The 21,506-nt window shown below is 31.8% G+C and overlaps 1 protein-coding gene across 4 annotated transcripts in view; it reads right to left on the bottom strand.

Annotated features, from left to right (window-relative positions):
* Positions 1-21,506, bottom strand: part of LOC139511857 (V-type proton ATPase 116 kDa subunit a 1-like) — a 51,982-nt gene that overhangs the window by 4,310 nt on the left and 26,166 nt on the right. For 2 of the 4 annotated variants that reach the window (XM_071298984.1, XM_071298986.1), the window contains exons 13-20: positions 11,718-11,817; positions 10,998-11,116; positions 10,085-10,236; positions 9,154-9,215; positions 8,768-8,869; positions 6,619-6,726; positions 3,144-3,264; positions 1,328-1,499 (exon numbers count right to left, since the gene is read on the bottom strand). In XM_071298984.1, coding sequence (XP_071155085.1) covers positions 1,328-1,499; positions 3,144-3,264; positions 6,619-6,726; positions 8,768-8,869; positions 9,154-9,215; positions 10,085-10,236; positions 10,998-11,116; positions 11,718-11,817 — 936 coding nt within the window. Of the gene's footprint in view, positions 1-1,327; positions 1,500-3,143; positions 3,265-6,145; positions 6,254-6,618; positions 6,727-8,767; positions 8,870-9,153; positions 9,216-10,084; positions 10,237-10,997; positions 11,117-11,717; positions 11,818-21,506 lie in introns of all 4 variants that reach the window. The other 2 variants (XM_071298983.1, XM_071298985.1) reach the window with 1 other exon arrangement.

The raw sequence follows: 21,506 nt of genomic DNA on the forward strand, positions 1-21,506 counted from the left end.
ACTGATTTTCTGCCAGCAACGACAAAGGTAGCGTGAATGCGGGATTTTGGAGGGGAACCCAAATTGCCCAGGCATGCAGTGGAAAATTTTTCCGTCTTTTTTGAGAAAGCCAAAAACACTTTTCTCTCATCCCCACAAAAACAAATCCCATCTGCATTGACAGTTAAATAAAAGGGGTGTCAATCTGGACACACTGGGACGTTGCGCACAGTGATATTGCGGCACCCTGGCCAAGATTTACAGTAAATGGGAAAACTTAAAAAAAGGACATTTTGTATAAATGAATAAACTTAGTTTTACAGCTAGCTGCATATTTCATTTGTGTGCAAGTTGCATTAAATCTCATTAAACTGAATAAAACTAAAAGACACAATAGGTAAAAGTCAGTGACATTAAAAGGAAAAGAGCAGTCAACATAGTATAACAATTCGACACAGTATATAAAAATATAAATAACTACGTAGGACAACAGGGTAATTTAATAGTCTAACAACCCCTGATAACATACAAAGAGAGAAAAAAAAACATACTAGCAAACATATTCAAAAAATCATAACACTAAAACTAACTGGTGGGATGTATAAATACCGAGCCGCGTCAAAGAGTATTCATCAAAATACACATAGAAAGAAACAGAGGTGAAGGTAAACCGCAAACATATAATTAAACTCAAAACATTAAAGAGTATGGAAAAGCCTTGGTCTGACAAGCGAAAAACATCGATAAGACGCACATCAGTAAATACAAGTTCAAACCATAACCAGGATGGAGTACCACAAACCCCACATAAAACTTCCGTGGTGTAAGTATGATGCGTTAATAAAATCACATTTGGTGGTGAATGAGTAGTATAAACGGCCACGAATGTTACAAATATGAAGTTAATTGTCTTCTAATTGTTGAAATTATAATTCTTAAAATTTTAAATCAAAAGTTACCCACATCTAAAAATAAAGTTACAGACCGTCTACTTGGTTTCGATCAAAAAGTTACGGACATCTTGTGCATTTTTTAAAGTTGACCTTGCGCTTTAGTGAACTTTATATTAACAAATTTATGGTAATTGTTAGTCATTTCTTTATTCAATAATTCTATAAATATTTACATTCTGCATGAAAAACGTCGCAAAAGGTACATTTTGTATGAATTAAATATCAACAAGTTAAGAGTCCGCCTTCTTGGGCTGTGGGTAAGTTACCCACAGCCGTTTAAGCACAGTGAAATAAGAAGAAAAATAAGAATTTTTAAATTTGTAAAAGAATCTGTTTGTCCTGGATGTTTGATCCCATACATGTATCTATTGGAAAAAAAGAACAAGATAACCTACCAATGCAATCTCAGTGTGTGCAGGAAAGCAGACATCCCTTCCATCAGTACCAGGACTACTACTGTTGCTCCAGCCCAGAATGCAAACAAGGGTACCAGTAAAAACACACCAATTGGAAATGCAAATTTCAGTCCGATTTGCATTACCATGGACCATAACACTTCTGATAGCTCTAAAAAAAAAATAAGAATAAAGAAATTGAATTCAACATTGTTTTAATATCTCACATTTTTTATACACTGAAAAACTTTAACAGAGGATAATCCCAAAACAATTTAAAATGATGACTGTATTTCTCCCCATCATTTATCAATTGAGCTTGTATTTCAAATTCAAGATCCTACAAGTTAAAGGTGTATGCTACAACTGAAAATATAAGACTTATCACCATGTGTGTAGTTATATGAGCTACATGATGGGTGTCACATGTAGAGCAGGATCATCTTATCCTTCTAAAACATCTGAAATCACTCAAGATTTTTCGTTGGGTTCTTGTTGTAAAGTTTTCATTTTTTATGTGTGTTTTGTTGACTGTTTGTCATGACATTGCAATTGTAAGAAATTGTAAGCTAGTGTGTATTAAATGTTATTTGTTAGATACAAATTTAAGTAGGCTCAGGTTAACCACAAATTTCAATGTTCAAGGAATTTCAAATTTTCTATAGGCTTGTATGCAGACTGTGATATCAAATATGTACATAAATGCAAGTTCTACAATCAACAAAAATAAATGGATCAATAGTATCCCTTTTGGAATCTCCCATCTTTTTTTTTTGACATCCAGATTTCCAAAAGTGTATAAAAACTATTACTCCACTATTAAAACCAAATTAAGATATAAGCATATTCATATACAGTCGACTCTCGTTATGTCGAAGTCAGCCGGACCAGAGAAATATTTCGAGATACACGAAGTTCGACTCAAACGAACACCGGAAGTTCGACAATCTAAGGGACACAACTCTTGCTTAGCTTGGTAAAGCTAAAATAAATCCGGGTGAATATGGCAAGGGGATTGATATTCTAGTATCAGATCGATGTATTTGTATGTCACAGTCTTTTATTGTTATGATGACATTATTTTTATTTATTCAATTCTTTCAATTAAAAAAGAATCCTATGGCTTTTCCAAGAGAGTAATTTCCAATTGATAGTTTCTTTATTCAGGTCGGTTATAGCTGACAAAAATTGTTTATTCTCGATTACAAGAGATTTAAGAAAATTTTGATTTCTATTCACAGTCTTTCTTTTCAAAAGAAAATATAACAAGATTAAAGACGCCGTTTGAGTAGTTTTTAGGTGATCATCAATGGAAGCCATAATCCTCACTTTATACACACCCAAGCTCATTAGCGTAAATCACAAATTAATTGTTTTGTAAACATTTTAAATACTTTTTCATGAACATTAACAATGTATTACTAATTATTTGTCAAAATTCTATAAAAGATAATCTTAGGTAAACACTCATGAAAATAGCATGTCATAAATCAATACAGTGGTCAGTGACCGGAAATTTAATTACACGTGTATTGTCAGATTAACTATTCAATCCATTTAAATCCCGGAGGTCATGTTTTGACATATGTGTATTAGTTCGAGATAAAAAATTAATTTTGAATGCTTTTGTTAACCTTGGGACCGTAAATTTAGTTCGACTCAACCGAAATTTCGACTCATCCAATTTCGACTCATCAGGAGTCGAATTGCATACTTTTGTATGGAATAAAGTTCGGGACCACGTGAAAACTTCGACTCATCCGAAATTTCGAGTCAACCGAGTTCGAGACAACGAGAGTTAACTGTATGTACTTACGGGCATGAGCAAGACTTAAGGCCCACAATCGTAGATATGATGCTGTATGGGAAATACATCCTAGACAATACTCAATGGTATGTATAGACTGATGGATAAAAGTATCGCCAAAATCAAACTCCTGGAAGTAAAAAAATACAAAGATTTCAAGTATGTAAAAATAACTACAATAAAAATCATGTAAAATAAAAACAAAAATCAGTTTTCTTTATTATTTCTTACTTTAAATATCTGACAAACAAAGGATGATATATAGGCACACTTACAAATGAAAGACAGGACAAATGTTATAATAGATATTTAATTTTCACATACTATTTATGATACATTCAAATGAAATCGATAAAATTGAGAATGGAAATGAGGAATGTGTCAAAGAGACAAACAACCCTTCCAAAGAGCAGAGAACAGGGGAATAGAATTCATGATTGAAAAAAGAATTAACAGAACTTAATATAAGAAGATAGCTATTATCATATGCTTTCAGAAAAGCAACATCACTATTTTGTTTTGGGAAAAAAAAAACAGAAAGTCAATTTCCTCTACATTCCTTTATAAATTGAAATTATCTGAGTTACATTGATAAGTTCAATTTTTTTTCATCAAACCACATATATTTTTTAACTTCTGTGATACAGTCCATATACATGTTATACAATCTCACAAATGAATGGTATCCCTATCTCAAAATTTGCATATTGCATTAATATGATAGAACAATTGTTTTCTCTTCTTATAGGATCACAGATGGGGGGAGGGCACACAATCAACCTATTAACATTTTTAACATACATCCGAGTTGAATTTGAAATTCACTATCTTGCTGATAAAAACCATTCAATTCATCTCAATTATTTTAAAACATACTTTTTAGCTACACATTTGAAAATTTTTTTTCAATGCCATACTGGATGTTAAGCAAACAACAATTAATCTATTTTAAATTAAAGTTTTACTAGGATACATTGATACATTATTATACACAAGAAAACATTAATAAAAGGAGACATCAATTGGACAACAGCAAAGCAGAGACAAATAAATGGGGAATGTGTTCATGGGACACATGTGATGCCCTACTTGCATACAACATTATAAAGGGACATTACTCAACAACAATTAAAGTGACACTAGCAAAATCAAACTTCATCTGTGTTTTGTAGTACATGTAATAAACATTGTGTATAAGATTCATAACTTTAGTCCAGGCAAACAAATGTTAAAGAATGGACACAAAAAAATAAGCAATTTTTACATTTGTATAGGGGCATCTAGAATGGTATAGATCACACCACCAAAATTCAAACATGATCTGTGATAATGAGCATTGTGTGTAAGTTTCATAACATTTGGTTGAGACAAATCAAAGAACAGAAATGAAAAATTCCAGCAATTTTTCCATGTGTAAAGGGGCATAACACTAGAATGGTAAAAGTGACGCCACCATAATTAAAACTTGACCTGTGTTTTGTGGTACTAAGCATTGTATTAAAGTTGCATAACATTTGGTTAAGGCAAACTAAGGTTAAAGAACAGAAACCAATTTTTGGATGTACTGATGCACAGAGGGACAAGGGTAAAACTTAATGCCCCCTCCACTATGCATACATACATTTTGATATAAGAAAAAGTTGAAGAAAATTCACAATATACAAGTTATCAAACACCAATTCAACTTTATGAACATAAAACCAACCTAATTCATACCGAATTTTTTTATGTCTATTTTTATTGACTTCTCTTGTTGAGTTTCTTTTTTGCTGTCAAGATATTTTGCTTTTTATCTTCCAACAACTTTAGCAATGACCCAAGAATAACAACTGTTTAGTTACCAGCAATTTCATATGGTATGTTTTAATTATGATCTTTTATCTGCTTCTCAAGCTGTGAGGTGAGAAGCTGGGTTAAGTGTTTGACAGGGTTTTGTTATAGGGTAATTAGTGCACATACATTTTTCATAACATCAAATTTTCATTTAATAACAAGGCAATTATATGCATCAGAAAAGGTTTGTTTAAAATTTCATAATCATTTTCAAAGACAATGCAGAATTAATTTCAACATTAATAATAAGCTCAATATATGTATCTCATTCAAAACAAACAACATCAAACAATGGTTTTCAGTAAGTAAAATGGCTGAATGGCAAATAAAATGGCTGAATGGCAAAGACTAATGAAAAGGATTTTATTTCTCAAAAATGTTCATAATGGGTTTGTCATCTGTTGAAAGATGTTCATTTAGTAGATGGTTATTTTCCTATTTTGTAGAAAAAAGCAAAATGTCAAATTTTTCCTCAGTGAACTCAGCAGGAGGCCATTGGTTTGACACTCACCCAGGTCAAACCAGACTTTAAAATCAGCATTTGCTACTTCTAACTTCTATTTGATTACAGATCGAAATTCAAACAAAATGTTGTCAATTAGAACAAAAAGCAGTTAGCTACCTACATATTTCAAATTGATGACAGGACAGAATTTCCAAGTCAATTAAAGGTAATGTCATTTAATTTTTAAAAATATTTTAATATCACACTGTTTTGTTTTTAATCAACACTCTTTGGTAAGATATCAATCATTTATAAACATGATAAAAGAAAGGTTCATTCCAAGAGCATTTTGAAATTCCACATTTTTTGTAAAATCATTCAAGCGATAAATTACGTGAATGTGCATACATAAAGCTAAAATATCCAAGGACAAAAGTAAATCTCTTCAATCATAGAATTGTGTTAATGAATAGTTGATTTTCCACATGCCCCAATTTAATTATTTTATTAAAATCATGCTTTAAAAATGCTTAAATTAGCTGTAAGCAAAATAAATAAAGGCTGGCTTAGTTAAAACAAAATGTCAAAATGTCAAAAAATTATGTGATCTTTCAAGACGGATAAAATAAGGAGTGAAACAAATTTGTGCAGGCTGAAAAATAAACAATCTAGCAACATTGTAAACTATAGGTATGCAACATTGTAAAACTATAGATATACAACATCAAATCACCTCCTCAGGCTCAGCAGGCGTCAACAGGTCACCGTCACCGTGGTGATTGACTTCAGGGTCATGACCCAGTACATCCCCGCTATTTACTGAAAGCTGATGATGCTTGAACTGAGGTTTGAAAATAAGAAAAAAATATTCTGTATGAAATCAGCTGATTGTTTCAAGCAAATTTACAAATATAATGTTTGATTCCATGGTTTATACAAGAATTGTTTAATATAAAAAAAGAAAAACCACCATACAACATAGTATATAGTATATAGTATGGCATGCTTTTGTTCAATTTTCCCCTTTCACTTTTTACCACAATTTCTACAATTTTATGTAAATTATTCTACTGTACATTGCCATGGAAACAAACTACCAACACAATTTCAGGAAACCCAGAAGATATTTCTAGACTAATTCTTATCTTCTAAATTTCCCTCCAAATCCTGAAGTTAAAAATAGACATGATGAAATCATGTAATCACCTCTTCCTCATTGTCATCTGTGTGTTTTGAATCAAATTCATCATGGTAAATACATTCCTCATCGTCAATTAAGTTACCATTTTGTGTTGCTACAGGTTGGTAGTGATGCTGTAATACAGGGTGTGTTAAAATGCAAGCATGTACAATTTCTAACTATTCTACAATTATTTTGTTAGATAATTTTCTTTTTTAATTTCTTGCTTTTTTAATAGTTAAATTTTATACTATATACAATTTATAATTTATTTTGTAAACTGTTCTGATCTTGCAAGCTATTTAACTCTATGTATACTGTTCAGGGTTATTTTTTGTCTGTAGCTAGGATCTGACATCTCCCTTTGAAGTTTTGAAGATGGGAATTCATTCAAATATGGTTGTTGCTTAGTGTGAAAATCAAAATATGAAATTTTATGAAACACAGAGGTATTGAAAAAGGCTAAAAAAATAAACACCTCGAATAGATTTTAACCATGATTGGAAGAAATAGAGTATAGTAATTCACTCTTATTGGTGTTTTGTAGATGAATAGGTAAACAGGTCATATATTTAACTTTGAAAACGTAGTTTGTGAAAAATCCCCCTCTCAGCTGTCATAACTGAGGTGGAGATCTCCCTCTCTGAAGGTTTCATAGGTTGGCAGGTATGCACAAAGTCATGTTTTTCTCTGGCTGTTTATGACGTCTTTCCACTAAATCCATTGGATGCTGGATGTGTACGGATTGATAGTTTAGTCTTAGTTGCATGATTTTTTTATTAGTTGTTAGAGGCTTTGAACTAGCTGTCAGATAACTGGGAGTACTCTCAGATCTGTTCATTGTTTCTTTTTGTGTCGGGATGTATATAAGTACTGGGCCACATCCACTTGTATTTTGTCCATCTGATGAGTTAAGCCTTTTTCAACTGATTTTTATAGTTCATTCTGATGTTGTACTGCTATACCACTATCCCAGGTTAGGGGAGGGTTGGGATCCCACTAACATGTTTAACCCTGCCACATAATTTATATATGTGCCTGTCCCAAGTCAGGAGCCTGTAATTCAGTGGTTGTCGTTTGTTTATGTGTTACATATTTGTTTTTCGTTAATTTTTTTTACATATATAAGGCCGTTAGTTTTCTCGTTTGAATTGTTATACATTGTCTTACTGGGCCTTTATAGCGGACTACGCAGTATGGGCTTTGCTCATTGTTGAAGGCCATACGGTGACCTATAGTTATTAATGTCTGTGTCATTTTGGTCTTTTGTGGATAGTTGTCTCATTGGCAATCATACCACATCTTCTTTTTTATATGATTATCTATTTAATTATGTGATTAATTGTTAACCAGCTACCACATTAATGGCCTCTATAATTAGTACAGATTACTTTTAATTATGTAAATTCAGATATTATTGCAAGGTTTATCATTGCAAATAATTATGTGACTCTGCAAGTATTGCTCTGTATTCAGAATTTCCTGAAATTTCAATGATTAATCTCACGTTTTTTCTATTCTTCAAAAATTGCAATAATAATTCATACATTCATTCTGAATTAACAGTAATTTGATGAAAAAGCAAACTTCCTAAATCTTCAGTAGTTTCATTATATTATGGCTAAAATGAATCACTTGTTACAATATATTTAGAACAACAGTACAAAGAAGCTTTGCTATGTTATTCACAAAATTGTGGTAGCAAAATAATTTAAGGTGGTACCTAACACTACAGGGAGATAACTCTGTATAAGTCAGCTAAACATTTTAATTGCGTGGTGTTGTAAAAGGAATATTAAGTTTCTCAATGATCAAAATTGGTGTTTGTCAAATTTCTATATAACCAGTGTATTTTTTCTGACAAAACGGTTGGTTCAAAAAAATTTGAATTTTTATATTTTTATTAAAGTCTCAAAGTAAATACTTTGACAAAATTTTATGAAAATTAAACGAGCTAAATTAATTTTAGTGAAAGTGTTGGGTACCACCTTAATAATATTGAGAGAAAAAAAAACTTATTAAATCTGTAGTATCCGTTAAAATGGAAAAATTAAAAACTTAAACTTTACCAATGTTTTAACTTTAACATTTAGCAACCTCGTTTTGATTTTTAAATTTGTTTTTATGGAAGTCCAGAGAAATAAGATTATCCTTTGATTAATATTCAATAATTACCTGTCCAAATCTATGTTGATGCCTGAGCCACAAAGGTTTAGCTAGCCACATCCATGGAACACAGACAAAAGCGAGAAAAACAAGGAACTTCTCAAAGCCATACTGAAAAACAAATGATAGTATCGTTAATATAGGAATTTGAGTGATAGGGGAAATAAAGTGCTAAATGGGTATTATATTATATAAGGTTTCGAGAAAGATTCATCAAATTCTATTAAAGTGTTTTAAAGGAGTTGATTATACAAAATAAGTATGAACAAGATGAATATTTTAGTACATCCATTCATCAGTTAACAAGTGGCTAACCACGCTAACAGATGATGAAAATTCTAACACTATACCTAAGCCTTCACTGAGCATGGGTCTACATTAATTATGTAACCTACCTGTCCTGGATACATTGGAACGTCTGTCTTCTTTCTCTGCATCAGAAACATGTTGATAAGCCCTATAAAGGTAAATAATAACAACTGTTATTTGGAGTATACATATACATCTAGAACATAAATATCTTACAACAATAAAATGTCTAAGATTATTACTGTAAATTCAGAATTATTGCTAGACTTTGATTTAAACAATGATACACCTGGATAAGTATACATAATAGCAATAATTAGAACTCACTTTTTGATATTTGATACATACATCTGTATGCAAATTTTCCCTGAAATTGCAATAATTAATCTTTCCTTTTTTGTCCATTCTTCAGGAATTATAATAATAAATACACACAATAATTTCAGAATTTACAGTACACTACATTGTAAATGAAGAGGTCTATTTCTTGTGTCTTGCTTCTCAAAATAATAGGTGTATTTCATCAATATGACTATGTGTACTCTTTTTGTGTTTGTTATAAATTTTCAAATAGAGTCTGTACATAAAAAGTTTTTAATATCAAAGAGAAATTCTAGTGCAACAACGTTTGTAACTTTCATTTTGATTGGATAACGTCACTTTCTTACATGGCATCAATTGACAATTGATGCTATGGGACGTGCGCGCAAGCGCAGACGGCATATGACAGATTTTAAATACATGTTTTAACGTTGTTTTCTGTCAGTTTCATTAGAATGGAGAAAACAATATTGTATTTTAAGCTCCGACGGCATCAATTTGGGATTTGATGGTCGCAAATACCCGTTTACTGTCTCCGCTAACGCGTCGCCAGTAAACTTAATTTGCGACCATCAAATCCCCAACTGATGCCGTCGGAGCTTAAAATACAATACAGTTATCTCCTAATTAAATAGACAAGTTTTTCTTGTTGGATAACACAAATGTGGTTGTCAGTATAAAATATTGTAAATTTACCTATAAGAAGATTAGGATCTTTCCCTAAATCACTAACTGTAAAATGTGTCCACTTGTAGAAAACCAGGATACACAAGTAACCAAATATACTGCACATAAATATCACTTGAGGGATGAACTCACATATAATGTTCAATTTGTTTTTAAAGTGTCTGAAAAAGATATTGAAATATTTATTTTAATTTAATTATATATATGTAGATCGATGTTTTGAAAGATAAACATTTCCATTCATGATGACTGGAAAGACTAATTCTATTATATATGGAAGCATGATATGCTATAATTTCTAATGCTCATTTTCGTTTGGTTTTATAGTATTTAATGTTTGATAAAAAGAAGATGTGGTATGAGTGCCAAGTCTGGTTGTAACAATTATGACAAATTTTCAACATGTGTATTAAAAAACATTTATAGCAAAACGCCAATGATCTTAATTGAATTTAAAAACCTGTTAAGTGTTCTGTGGAACCCTGTATCTTTTTTTGCTGATAGTGTAAAGTATAAGTAAAATGTCTGTAAAAAGTGAGTCAAATTAACAGAGTTAAGAAAAAATTTTAAATGTCATATCTTGATCTTGAAGATTTATAGGTTCTGTACATGTCCAAGTTTCATAACATCAATGAAGATTTACAAATTTATCATGCCAAAAAAATGTAATCCCAGAGAGTCTGTATGTGTTAACTGCAACAGTCTATGAGAACAAAAATGAAAATGAAAATAAACATTTTCAAAATTTTGCTCTGGAAATTGTCGTTTGGTCATACAAAAGCTTCTATCCAAATTTTATTGACCTTCATAAAGTTAGTCAAAAATAAAATAACCACAGATTGAACCTGAATGTGTGTTCACCAACCTTAAAAATTTACTTTATGATAATAGCTGAGTAACATCAATTATAGATAATACATACCTATGATTTAAGAGACTAAGAATTACACCAAACAACATCTGTGTGACACCAAATATGACTGACAGCTTCATCTTTAAAGAGTTTGTTGCTGTGATTTTGTTAGAAGACATCTGCCATATCTGTAAAATACAAAATTAACAACATTAGTATACAAATATTTTATTGATCACAAGTTCATTAACTTATCCTGTCATTCAAACACTCACATATATACAAGAAATTTCAATGTATTTTGTATCTGTAAAAATGGTGATTCTATTTTACTGAATCAAATTCTAATTATTCCATGTACCATCTAAATATATGTTCTACATATATGTCTGATAAAATAACATTTTCAAGACATGCATTTATGGAATCATGAGTACAAACCTACTCTGTGGTAGGAAATTCAAGTATATGGTAATGTAAGAGCAACAAAAGAAGTAAAATCCAGCTCACAATTGTAGCAATTTGAAGAGCAATTTAATGTATTCTATATATACAAGACAAAATCATCAGAAAACAAATAATTCCCCCCTATTGTGTTTCTATAAGTAGTAAATAAAGATGATAGTGATTCCGTGATCTCTCAAGCATGCAAGCAAAGTTGCAGCATTTTGGTACACTATCTGATAATACTTGTGAAAGTTGTATACATTAGATTCAACAACTGAATTTCTCTAAATTTGACAAACCCCCTCTTCAATTTGTAAGTATAATGAATTGTTTAATACTTACTGGGTCTAGTCCAAATGGATAGGGTCCTCCACCAACATATGAAGTATTAGGGTCCAATTGTAAATTGGTAGATCCATGTAAAGTAGCACTTGTATAACCTCTAAAACAAATAAATTTAATTCCATTAGGCTTAAATTTAAAATTAAATCAGGGGAACAGATGTTTGCTGCAGGATTTCAAAATATCAATGTTTTAAATAATCAACATCATTTTTTTCGATAGATTATGCATAATACATCATAATTATTGCAAAATAAAGATAGGTGGCATGCTTTTTTTTAAACATATTTAAAAGATTTGATTTTGTTGTGGAGAATGTAATGTCAATTGATCCATCGTCAATTTAAATGTAAAATTATGGCAATTGATGTACTCGTTTTTTTTTTAAATTGATGGAAATATTATCACAATTTTAAAACAATGTAATTTTTTTTTAATAAACTTACTCTAACAATAAAATAATGGCAATGTTATAATTCAACCAGATGCTCCGCAGGGCGTAGCTTTATACGACCGCAGAGGTTGAACCCTGAACGGTTGGGGCAAGTATGGACACAACATTCAAGCTGGATTCAGCTCTAAATTTGGATTGTGATTAAATAGTTGACACAGCATAGGTTTCTGACACAGAATGAATGTGTTCTAATGAACTTAAAATTTTTGTTTTCTCTTAGAGCAATTCACTATGCTGTTGAATATTAATCCTCTCAGAAAAATGATTGAAGAAATTTTCTTTTTTATTTATGAAATTTCAAATGAGAAAAATTGAACCCAATTTTTTTAATCACATCCCCCTTTCCCTTATTCCAAAACTAATCTCAATTAAAATTTCTAATGGAGTTTGCAACAATAACTACTCATTTAAATACATCATAAAATATTAAGATGTAAAAAAACTGCTTGTTATAACTGAATGGTAAAGATTATTTTAATTTATCAGTTGGTAGTAAAAAGTGAATATACATTGTATATTGTATATAACAAAGATTTAAGTTGATTCTGGACAAAGAAAGATAACTCCAATTAAAAAAAAATCTTGCTATTGCACAATATTTTGCAATTAGATATTTCTTGCTTACTATTCTGGACAAAGAAAGATAACTCTAATTAAAAAAAAATTTGCTATTTCACAATATTGTGCAATTAGATATTTCTTGCCATTGCGCAATACTGTGCAATTGAAAAGACTTGCTATTGCACAGTACTTAATATAATAATTTTAGATCCTGATTTGGACCAACTTGAAAACTGGGCCCATAATAAAAAAATCAAAGTACATTTTTGGATTCAGCATATCAAAGAACCCCAAGATTTCAATTTTTGTTAAAATCAGACTAAGTTTAATTTTGGACCCTTTGGACTTTAGTGTAGACCAATTTGAAAACAGGACCAAAAATGAAGCATCTACATACACAGTTAGATTTGGTATATCGAAGAACCCCATTTATTCAATTTTTGATGAAATCAAACAAAGTTTAATTTTGGACCCCGATTTGGACCAACTTAAAAACTGGGCCAATAATCAAGAATCTAAGTACATTTTTAGATTCAGCATATCAAAGAACCTAACTGATTCATTTTTTGTCAAAATCAAACTAAGTTTAATTTTGGACCCTTTGGACCTTAATGTAGACCAATTTGAAAACGGGACCAAAAGTTAAGAATCTACATACACAGTCATGACAGTTAGATTCGGCATATCAAAGAACCCCAATTATTCAATTTTGATGAAATCAAACAAAGTTTAATTTTGGACCCTTTGGGCCCCTTATTCTGTTGGGACCAAAACTCCCAAAATCAATACCAACCTTCCTTTTATGGTCATAAACCTTGTGTTTAAATTTCATAGATTTCTATTTACTTATACTAACGTTATGGTGTGAAAACCAAGAAAAATGCTTATTTGGGTCCCTTTTTGGCCCCTAATTCCTAAACTGTTGGGACCTAAACTCCCAAAATCAATACCAACCTTCCTTTTGTAGTCATTAACATTGTGTTTAAATTTCATTGATTTCTATTTACTTAAACTAAAGTTATTGTGCGAAAACCAAGAATAATGCTTATTTGGGCCCTTTTTTGGCCCCTAATTCCTAAACTGTTGAAACCAAAACTCCCAAAATCAATCCCAACCGTTCTTTTGTGGTCATAAACCTTGTGTCAAAATTTCATAGATTTCTATTAACTTAAACTAAAGTTATAGTGCGAAAACCAAGAAAATGCTTATTTGGCTCTTTTTGGCCCCTAATTCCTAAAATGTTGGGACCAAAACTCCCAAAATCTATACCAACCTTCCTTTTGTGGTCATGAACCTTGTGTTAAAATTTCATAGATTTCCATTCACTTTTACTAAAGTTAGAGTGCGAAAACTAAAAGTATTCGGACGACGACGACAACGACAACGACGACGTGATAGCAATATACGACGAAAAAATTTTCAAATTTTGCGGTCGTATAAAAATGATCTCAAATTGCCAAAATATTACACTTCAAATTTACCCACTACTGTTTTGGGGGAAACCACTGAAATATCCTGATTTACAGTATCATTGTGGTCAAGATTTTATTGGAGGAAGATGGGAGTAATTTGGAGAATTACAATCTTTGAGATATAGGTGTAATACCACCAAATCATGGTACGTCACATCAAGTTGTATAGGAAAGTAGGTCGAAAACAATATTCCCTTGAATTTGACAGTTGTAGGTAATTAATCTTACATTTTGTTGCAGTAAAACCATTTCCGTGTCATAAACATATGTCTTGGGTATTTCAAATCACCATTATTTTTTATTTGGGAATTCTATAGAAAATTTTGTAATCTTGAGATTACATGGTGACTAAACCTTGTACAAAGATAAAATAAGGGGAGAAATTTGATTGGTTACACTGGCAGACCTATTTGGAAAATCACCGTGATTTTTGTAAAAAATTCGGTGTTTTTTGGCCAATCTGCGCGGAACGGATAATAAATAGAGGTTCATCGTAAATTTTCCGTTTTACAGAATATTTTGCGGTTCTCCGGAGATTTTCCATGTCTCAGGGAATTATCCGTTTGTCCGATAAAACGGGTGTGTATTGAGTCATTGATAGAACCAGTGATGCGTGAGCGACGGTTATTAAAAGGTCGGTTGTATAATCCGTTATGCGTGAGCGACGTTCAATCATTAATTGATCGTTGTATAATCCGTTAAGTGTGAGGGACGGTTGTATTGAGGTACAGATTGTGATATATGTAGAAGTTTACAGAACTACTAGTATCATTAATCGATTGAGATATAAGGAATTTTCAAAAATTTATCACATATGATAATGTTTTGTAAATTTAGAGAGAAACAGATTATATATTTCTCGGGGTTAAAGGTTTACTTTTATGATGGAAAAATACATGTGTATTTCTGAGGCCGCAGATCATTTAAACTTCATTGGCAAATAGGAATTTTTAAAACGGTCTTGATCACCTGCTGATCCATTAATCTTTCAGAATGAAATGCACATTTATACCTCTTGGGGTTGAAGGCATATATTAGCAAAATTAACAATATACTACGATGAGATAATAACTAGTTGCGAATTTTAGTCCGAATGTGTATATATATATGAGCATATGGACATACATTCATCTTTATAATTAATCAGTTCATCTGTCATTTGTTTTATAAAATTACTTTTCAATTGTGGTATAAATACAATTTTATCATTGTGTAAGACGATTTGAGAATAATGCTTTCATCGTAAATACTTCAGAAATTATAATTGATTCAAGAACCGTTTATTGGAACAAAAATAAAATGAACGGCCTGGAGGAAGTTCTAACCTTAGTTGATATCAGGGGTCAATTGGTATAGCAGTATGTTACGTAATACAACGATCGTCGATGCATAATATGCATATGTATGCATATAGTATGCATGCAACTGGATTTCGACAACTCGTTGGTTGTCTTTTAGACAAAGAAGTTCCATTTTAAAGATATGAAAGTACGTCAATGCACGTCTTGTAAACTAATCTGTTACTTTTTGAAATATAAATAAGTTATATTTAAAAGATTGGATGGTTATTTCACACGTATCAAAGTTCTTCTGTCATCATTACTGTTTTTCAATTATTTTTTGAGAGTTCGATCTTAAAACTAAGTTCGTCCTGACATTTATGGAATATTTGCCACTGGAAGTTAAACAACCAACAATCAATCATCTTATTACAAAATTTAAAATATGCCTGAGCGATAATATTCTTTTAAATTTTAATGTGAAAGACAGTTTCTCCATTTATAAGAAGGCACTTCCAGGTCTAATGTTAAGTGTATCTAAATCCCGGGATTGAGATTTATTTACTATACTAGCAAAAAAACAAGAAAAGAAAAGAAATGATGATACGGTTTTTTTTTAATAATTAATATATATAATTAACGTTAAAAATATATGTAATTAACTTGATCTAAAACTTGACCTTGCTCATAATAGAGAATGTTAAAAATCAATTGTGTCGACTGCACGGGATTGTCCAACGGCGGGAAATACCCTGTAACTATAAACACAGGTGATGTTACTGACCGATTGAGGAATGTCAATTAAAGGGTTAAAGTGATGTGTAATGATTGACATTATTGTGCGCTTGAAAGTTGAGGCTCTAGTAGGTTCATTTCAATTGATAATCGAAAATCTAAAATCATTTTTTTTTCAAATCAACGATGAAGTTTTGGATATTATGGAAGGGATTTTTTTAAGGACAACGGAGGTACCTTAAAAGTCTATAGGAAAATATACAAATAAAATAATATAAAACAATTTCGAAGGTCACAACTTGTATCTTATAAATCAATGATAAAGCGACTTCATCAGTATTAACAGTTATAAGATTGCAATCAGATGACTTTTAATTTTGTTTGTGTTTCAGGAGTGGGAGTGTATAAGATTACCTTATATTACAATGTTTGTTTATATTGCTTGACCCTTATGTGTGTAATTTTGCAATAAAGATTAAAAATATATATTTTGGATGTTCCATTCTCAGCATTGTTTCTGGTCTTGTCTGTTCGTTTGTTCGTTCGTCCGTCTGTCCCGCTTCAGGTTGAAGTTTTTGGTCGAGGTAGTGTTTGATGAAGTTGATATCCAATCAATTTTAAACTTAGTACACATGTTCACAATGATATGATCTTTCTAAATTTAATGCCAAATTAGAATTACCTCATTTCCTCAGTCCACTCAGGGACTTTCTATACTAATTAAAGATAGTCCTTGGTCTGTTAAACATAGAAAATGATAGTGCGGATTGGGCATCCGTGTATACTAGTGACACATTCTTTTTTTTAATTTATTAAACTTGTTCTCAGTGGCAGATCCAGATTTTTTTTATATATAAGGAGAGGGGAGACTAACTGATAATGTCATGAGAGGACCAGCTCCAGTCATTCTCAAGTGATTCCCTATATAATCAATATTTATTTTTCAACAAAAGGGGGCGGACACCGTGTCATTCCCCCTTTATAGCCGACTGAGAAACTCAAAGGGCTGTTTAGGCAGTCTATGTCGTCAAAAGCTTCTATGTGTTGTATAGCCAGTCATTGAGTCAGTGTCGTTAAAAACTTCCATGTATATCAATCAATCAAATCAAGACTATTAAAAACTCTCATCAACGCCATTCCCCACTAAATCCGGCTCTGGTTCTATTAATTTCATTACTTCTTCAACATACTAGTATCGGGAGCATGTGAGTATGGTAGCACTCCGTAGATAGGTCTGTAGTTTTGCATGTATGACACTAACAGTTGGCCTAACGTATTAGAAGGCCAGGGTTGGAAGGTTATTCAACATTCTGTGGCTCAATTGTAACTATATTTTCTGTGAAGTGCTACCTAAGCCGTGGCCTGGTGAACCCTACCCATTTTTTTCAAAGGATTTTCCAATAGCACATCGAAACACTTCCAGCATTCTATATTTTTTTCACCAAAAAAATTGTACCTCAGTATAATACAGGTCATGAGGTACATTTGTTTGAGGAGGGGGTTTCAATTACTGTTTAATTTCCTGTTACTACGAATTTTCGGGATTTTTTTTTCATCAGATTTGCCCTGTTGTCTTTTCTTTTAACTCCTTGTAAACCCTTACACGCGATGTTTACAGAATTATTTGTTTGTAAAATTAAATTTGTTGTATTACCTCTTTTATCAAAATAATATTTAGTTAGCTTTATTAGTGCCTTTTCAAAGTCCAAGCATTGAACATTGCAAACACATATAAATATTTTCAAATGAATTAGAAAATATCTTCCCAAATCGACAGAACGAACAGAGAGATATTTGCCACTGGTCTTTACCCAGTTAACGATTCACTCTTAAATGCATTTCTCAAAAAACGATGGGAAACAGAAAAAACCAGACTATATCTTTTGGATAAACAGCCAAGGACATTTCCAGACATGAATATAACTGCATGGACCATCGCTTAAAAGTTTTGTGACAGAACAGACTTACAACTTTACTATAGTACATGTACAGTGCTTAGAACTCTCATAATTTTACTCCAGTTTACATAGTGCATTATTTTATGTTTTATGATAACAGAACTTTGTTTTATCAAGGTTTATCATAACTCGTATGGTTTTATGATAACTGATTTCTGAGGAATATGTGTAATAATGTAAACTTTATTTAAAGATACGTTTTTTCCAATTGGCGCTAAAGAAAAGCACCATATGAATATTCATGAACCTACAACGATTGCTCAAAATCGTGATTTAAAAATCCTGTTTGTGAGATGTAGATTCATTTTAATACCGAAATTTCGTCTATATATTAAGTTTCACAAGTGTATAACACGGAGAAGCTATCAGAAGGTACATTACTTCCATTTTGTTTGGGTGTGAACCATCGATGTTTACAGCAATATCAAAGAATAAGATGATGATGGTAGAAAGAACTATGGGCGTCGTGTGGCAAATATTACATGCATATCGGACCATGAGTTGTCAATCTGTATGAAAAGATTTCCAATACAAACATATTATTGAGAAGGAATGTTTACATGCTCTCGTACTAGTATTACAGGGTTCTTGTGTCGTTCACCTTAGACGCACATCTTTTTAACGATGTCGGAACAGGAAATTTTGCATAATGTACTTTCAGAACCATGTTCACATCATTATACATTATAGCCAACAATTGAGACGACAACTCCTTCCTTTGTTCGAGAACAATCTTGTTGAAATAGAAATCTGTGATTTTACTATGTCCATAACTTCGATGAACCCAAAGCAAGTTAAATATCGACCTGTATTTAATTCAAATAAGTTCTCTTCTTCTTCTTCGTCCATCGACATCCCATGATAACATACTGTTGTCATACGAGGACTAGTTTATTTACAGAACTTTTAACCCAAATAAACAAAATGTATGTTTCTTTCTTATGTTCAATGTAAAAATGTATATAATTTTGAATTGCAACTATCTATAGTTCCGTAACTTTCTATCAAGGCGTATTAAAGAATGGTCGATATGTGCGTATATTTTTGTTAAATCAATATTTCTTGTACGTTTCAAACTGTCCTTCACTTTTGAGAACGAGTACTTACATTTCCCCAAATTTACCCTTGGAAAAAATGTGAAAACAGATTTTTATTTTATCAAATCTTTTTTTTTTGAATTATTTAGATTTTTATAAATAATATTCTTTACAACAGAAATGTAATTTATAAACAAGCTTATGCGTTTAGTAATGACTAGTATATCGGACACGCAAGACAGATTTATACTATACACCTGATAGTTCAAAATGGAAAGTTTCAAGTTATCGGTCGTATACACTGATCAATACCCTTAGAAGTGAAGCGATGCATGAACTTGCAAGTCCGACAGGAAATCGCTTGAATACCTGAACGTGTCACCTCACAATACATTTGGGAGTAATACCTTTAGCCATGCTGGTGATCAGACAAGGGAAGGTACAAATTTATTTAAATAAGTTTATTACATAAAAGAATTATGAACAAATTAGATTTTCGAAAACAATTTTCACGGAACACTTATTTACGCTCATTTATGACTTTGAACTATGACTTTTTCACCAATTCCCATATAAACAGTTAAGTAGACAGACCTTGGTTACCACGGTATAGCTGACTTATATTAACCCTTAAACCAAATTTCAGAAATCCTAGTATTGTAGTTCCTGAGAAAAATGTGACGAAAATTTTTCAACTTGGCTATCATGTGTAAAATCAAACAAGTGTTCGGTAAACAGGAAGTTGTTGAGTGATGAATCTGAAAACGCATCAAGTTCCAAGTATAGCTGACTTATATCAAGCCTGAAACCAAATTTCAGAAATCCTGGTAGTGTAGTTCCTGACAAAAAATGTGACGAAAAATATTCATGGGACGGACGGACTGACTGACTGACAGACTGACGGACGGATGGACTGACGGACTGACGGAAGGACAGACAGAGGTAAAACAGTATACCCCCCTTTTTTTCAAAGCGGGGGTATAATTAAATATCTTACAATGCAAAGCTATTTGTTTGCGATGTGCGATGATGCGTAGCTGCATGGTAGATTACCACGTGAATTAGATCATTTTGATTATCTTTGAATTCACCACAGTCGCTTGAATTTGAGTGATATATGTATGAAAAAAAATACTGTTATATGTATAATATATATTTATCATATGGGTGTGATAAAGGGTATGCGATAAAGGGTGCGCATCAAAGTTGCGCGATATGGATTAAACAACAGGCTATTTATCACATATGCAAAACTACTGTATTTACTACTAAACATATGATAAATAGAGAATAATACATGGCAAAATCCGTATCATATGCCGTATCACCCTCGACCAATATCATCCCTCGGGCCTAAAGGCCCTTGGGCTGATATTGATGTCTCGGGATGATACGACATATGATACGGATTTTGCCATGTATTATTCTCTATATATTATACATATTATATATTATACATATAACAGTATTTTTTTAATTTTTTTTCATACATATATCACTAAAATTCAAGCGACTATGAATTCACGAACACGTGGCTGTTGACACATTACACACAATATACTTAAAATACCTGGGGCAATTTACACTTCTGGTTTTAATATTGTCCCTTTAACCAGCCAGTGTATCTGTGTATGATGTATTTATCTACCGTGCAAGGGTTGTGCAGCCAGTCAAGGTCGTTAAATGTATCTCTAGCTCCATTGACAGACTCCCATAATATATTCGAAAGCGGATCCCGGATTTTGAAAAAAAAAAATGTGGAAGGACGTAAAGACAACATTACAAATTGGACTAGTGTACATGCAACATTCAATCTATTTCTTGTGTGACAGTTTACTGACTGTCAAACCCGTGTTCAATTTATTATTTTGATATGGTTCCATCATTCGAAAATAAGTTATTAAAATCTCAGTAGGCTAAAACAAACTACTGGATTTTACCCACAGAGTGCAACAAACACAGGTCACGGAAATGGTTTCTACTACTTCAAACTTTGGCAATCTAAAATAAAATCTAATCAGTCAATTTTACAGTATCACAATTTCATGTAACAGAAGAAGATAGTGCCTTGAAGATAGCTGAGTAAAATAAATATTTTTTTAAACAAGATATATGTAGGGAGCTCTATTTTTAACCAACCCGCGCATGAACAGATTCATTTTTTCTTGTATTTACTTCCTGAATGACACAACTCTAGAAATGTTTGCCACTGGACATCAATTTAAAAATTGAATAGAATCAGACAGTCAGGCTCGAGCAAAAAACCTTGAGAACGGAACTTTATAGCAAGAT

The sequence above is a fragment of the Mytilus edulis genome, chromosome 2, assembly GCF_963676685.1.
Source record: "Mytilus edulis chromosome 2, xbMytEdul2.2, whole genome shotgun sequence".
In the NCBI taxonomy this organism is placed as follows: Eukaryota; Metazoa; Mollusca; class Bivalvia; order Mytilida; family Mytilidae; genus Mytilus; species Mytilus edulis.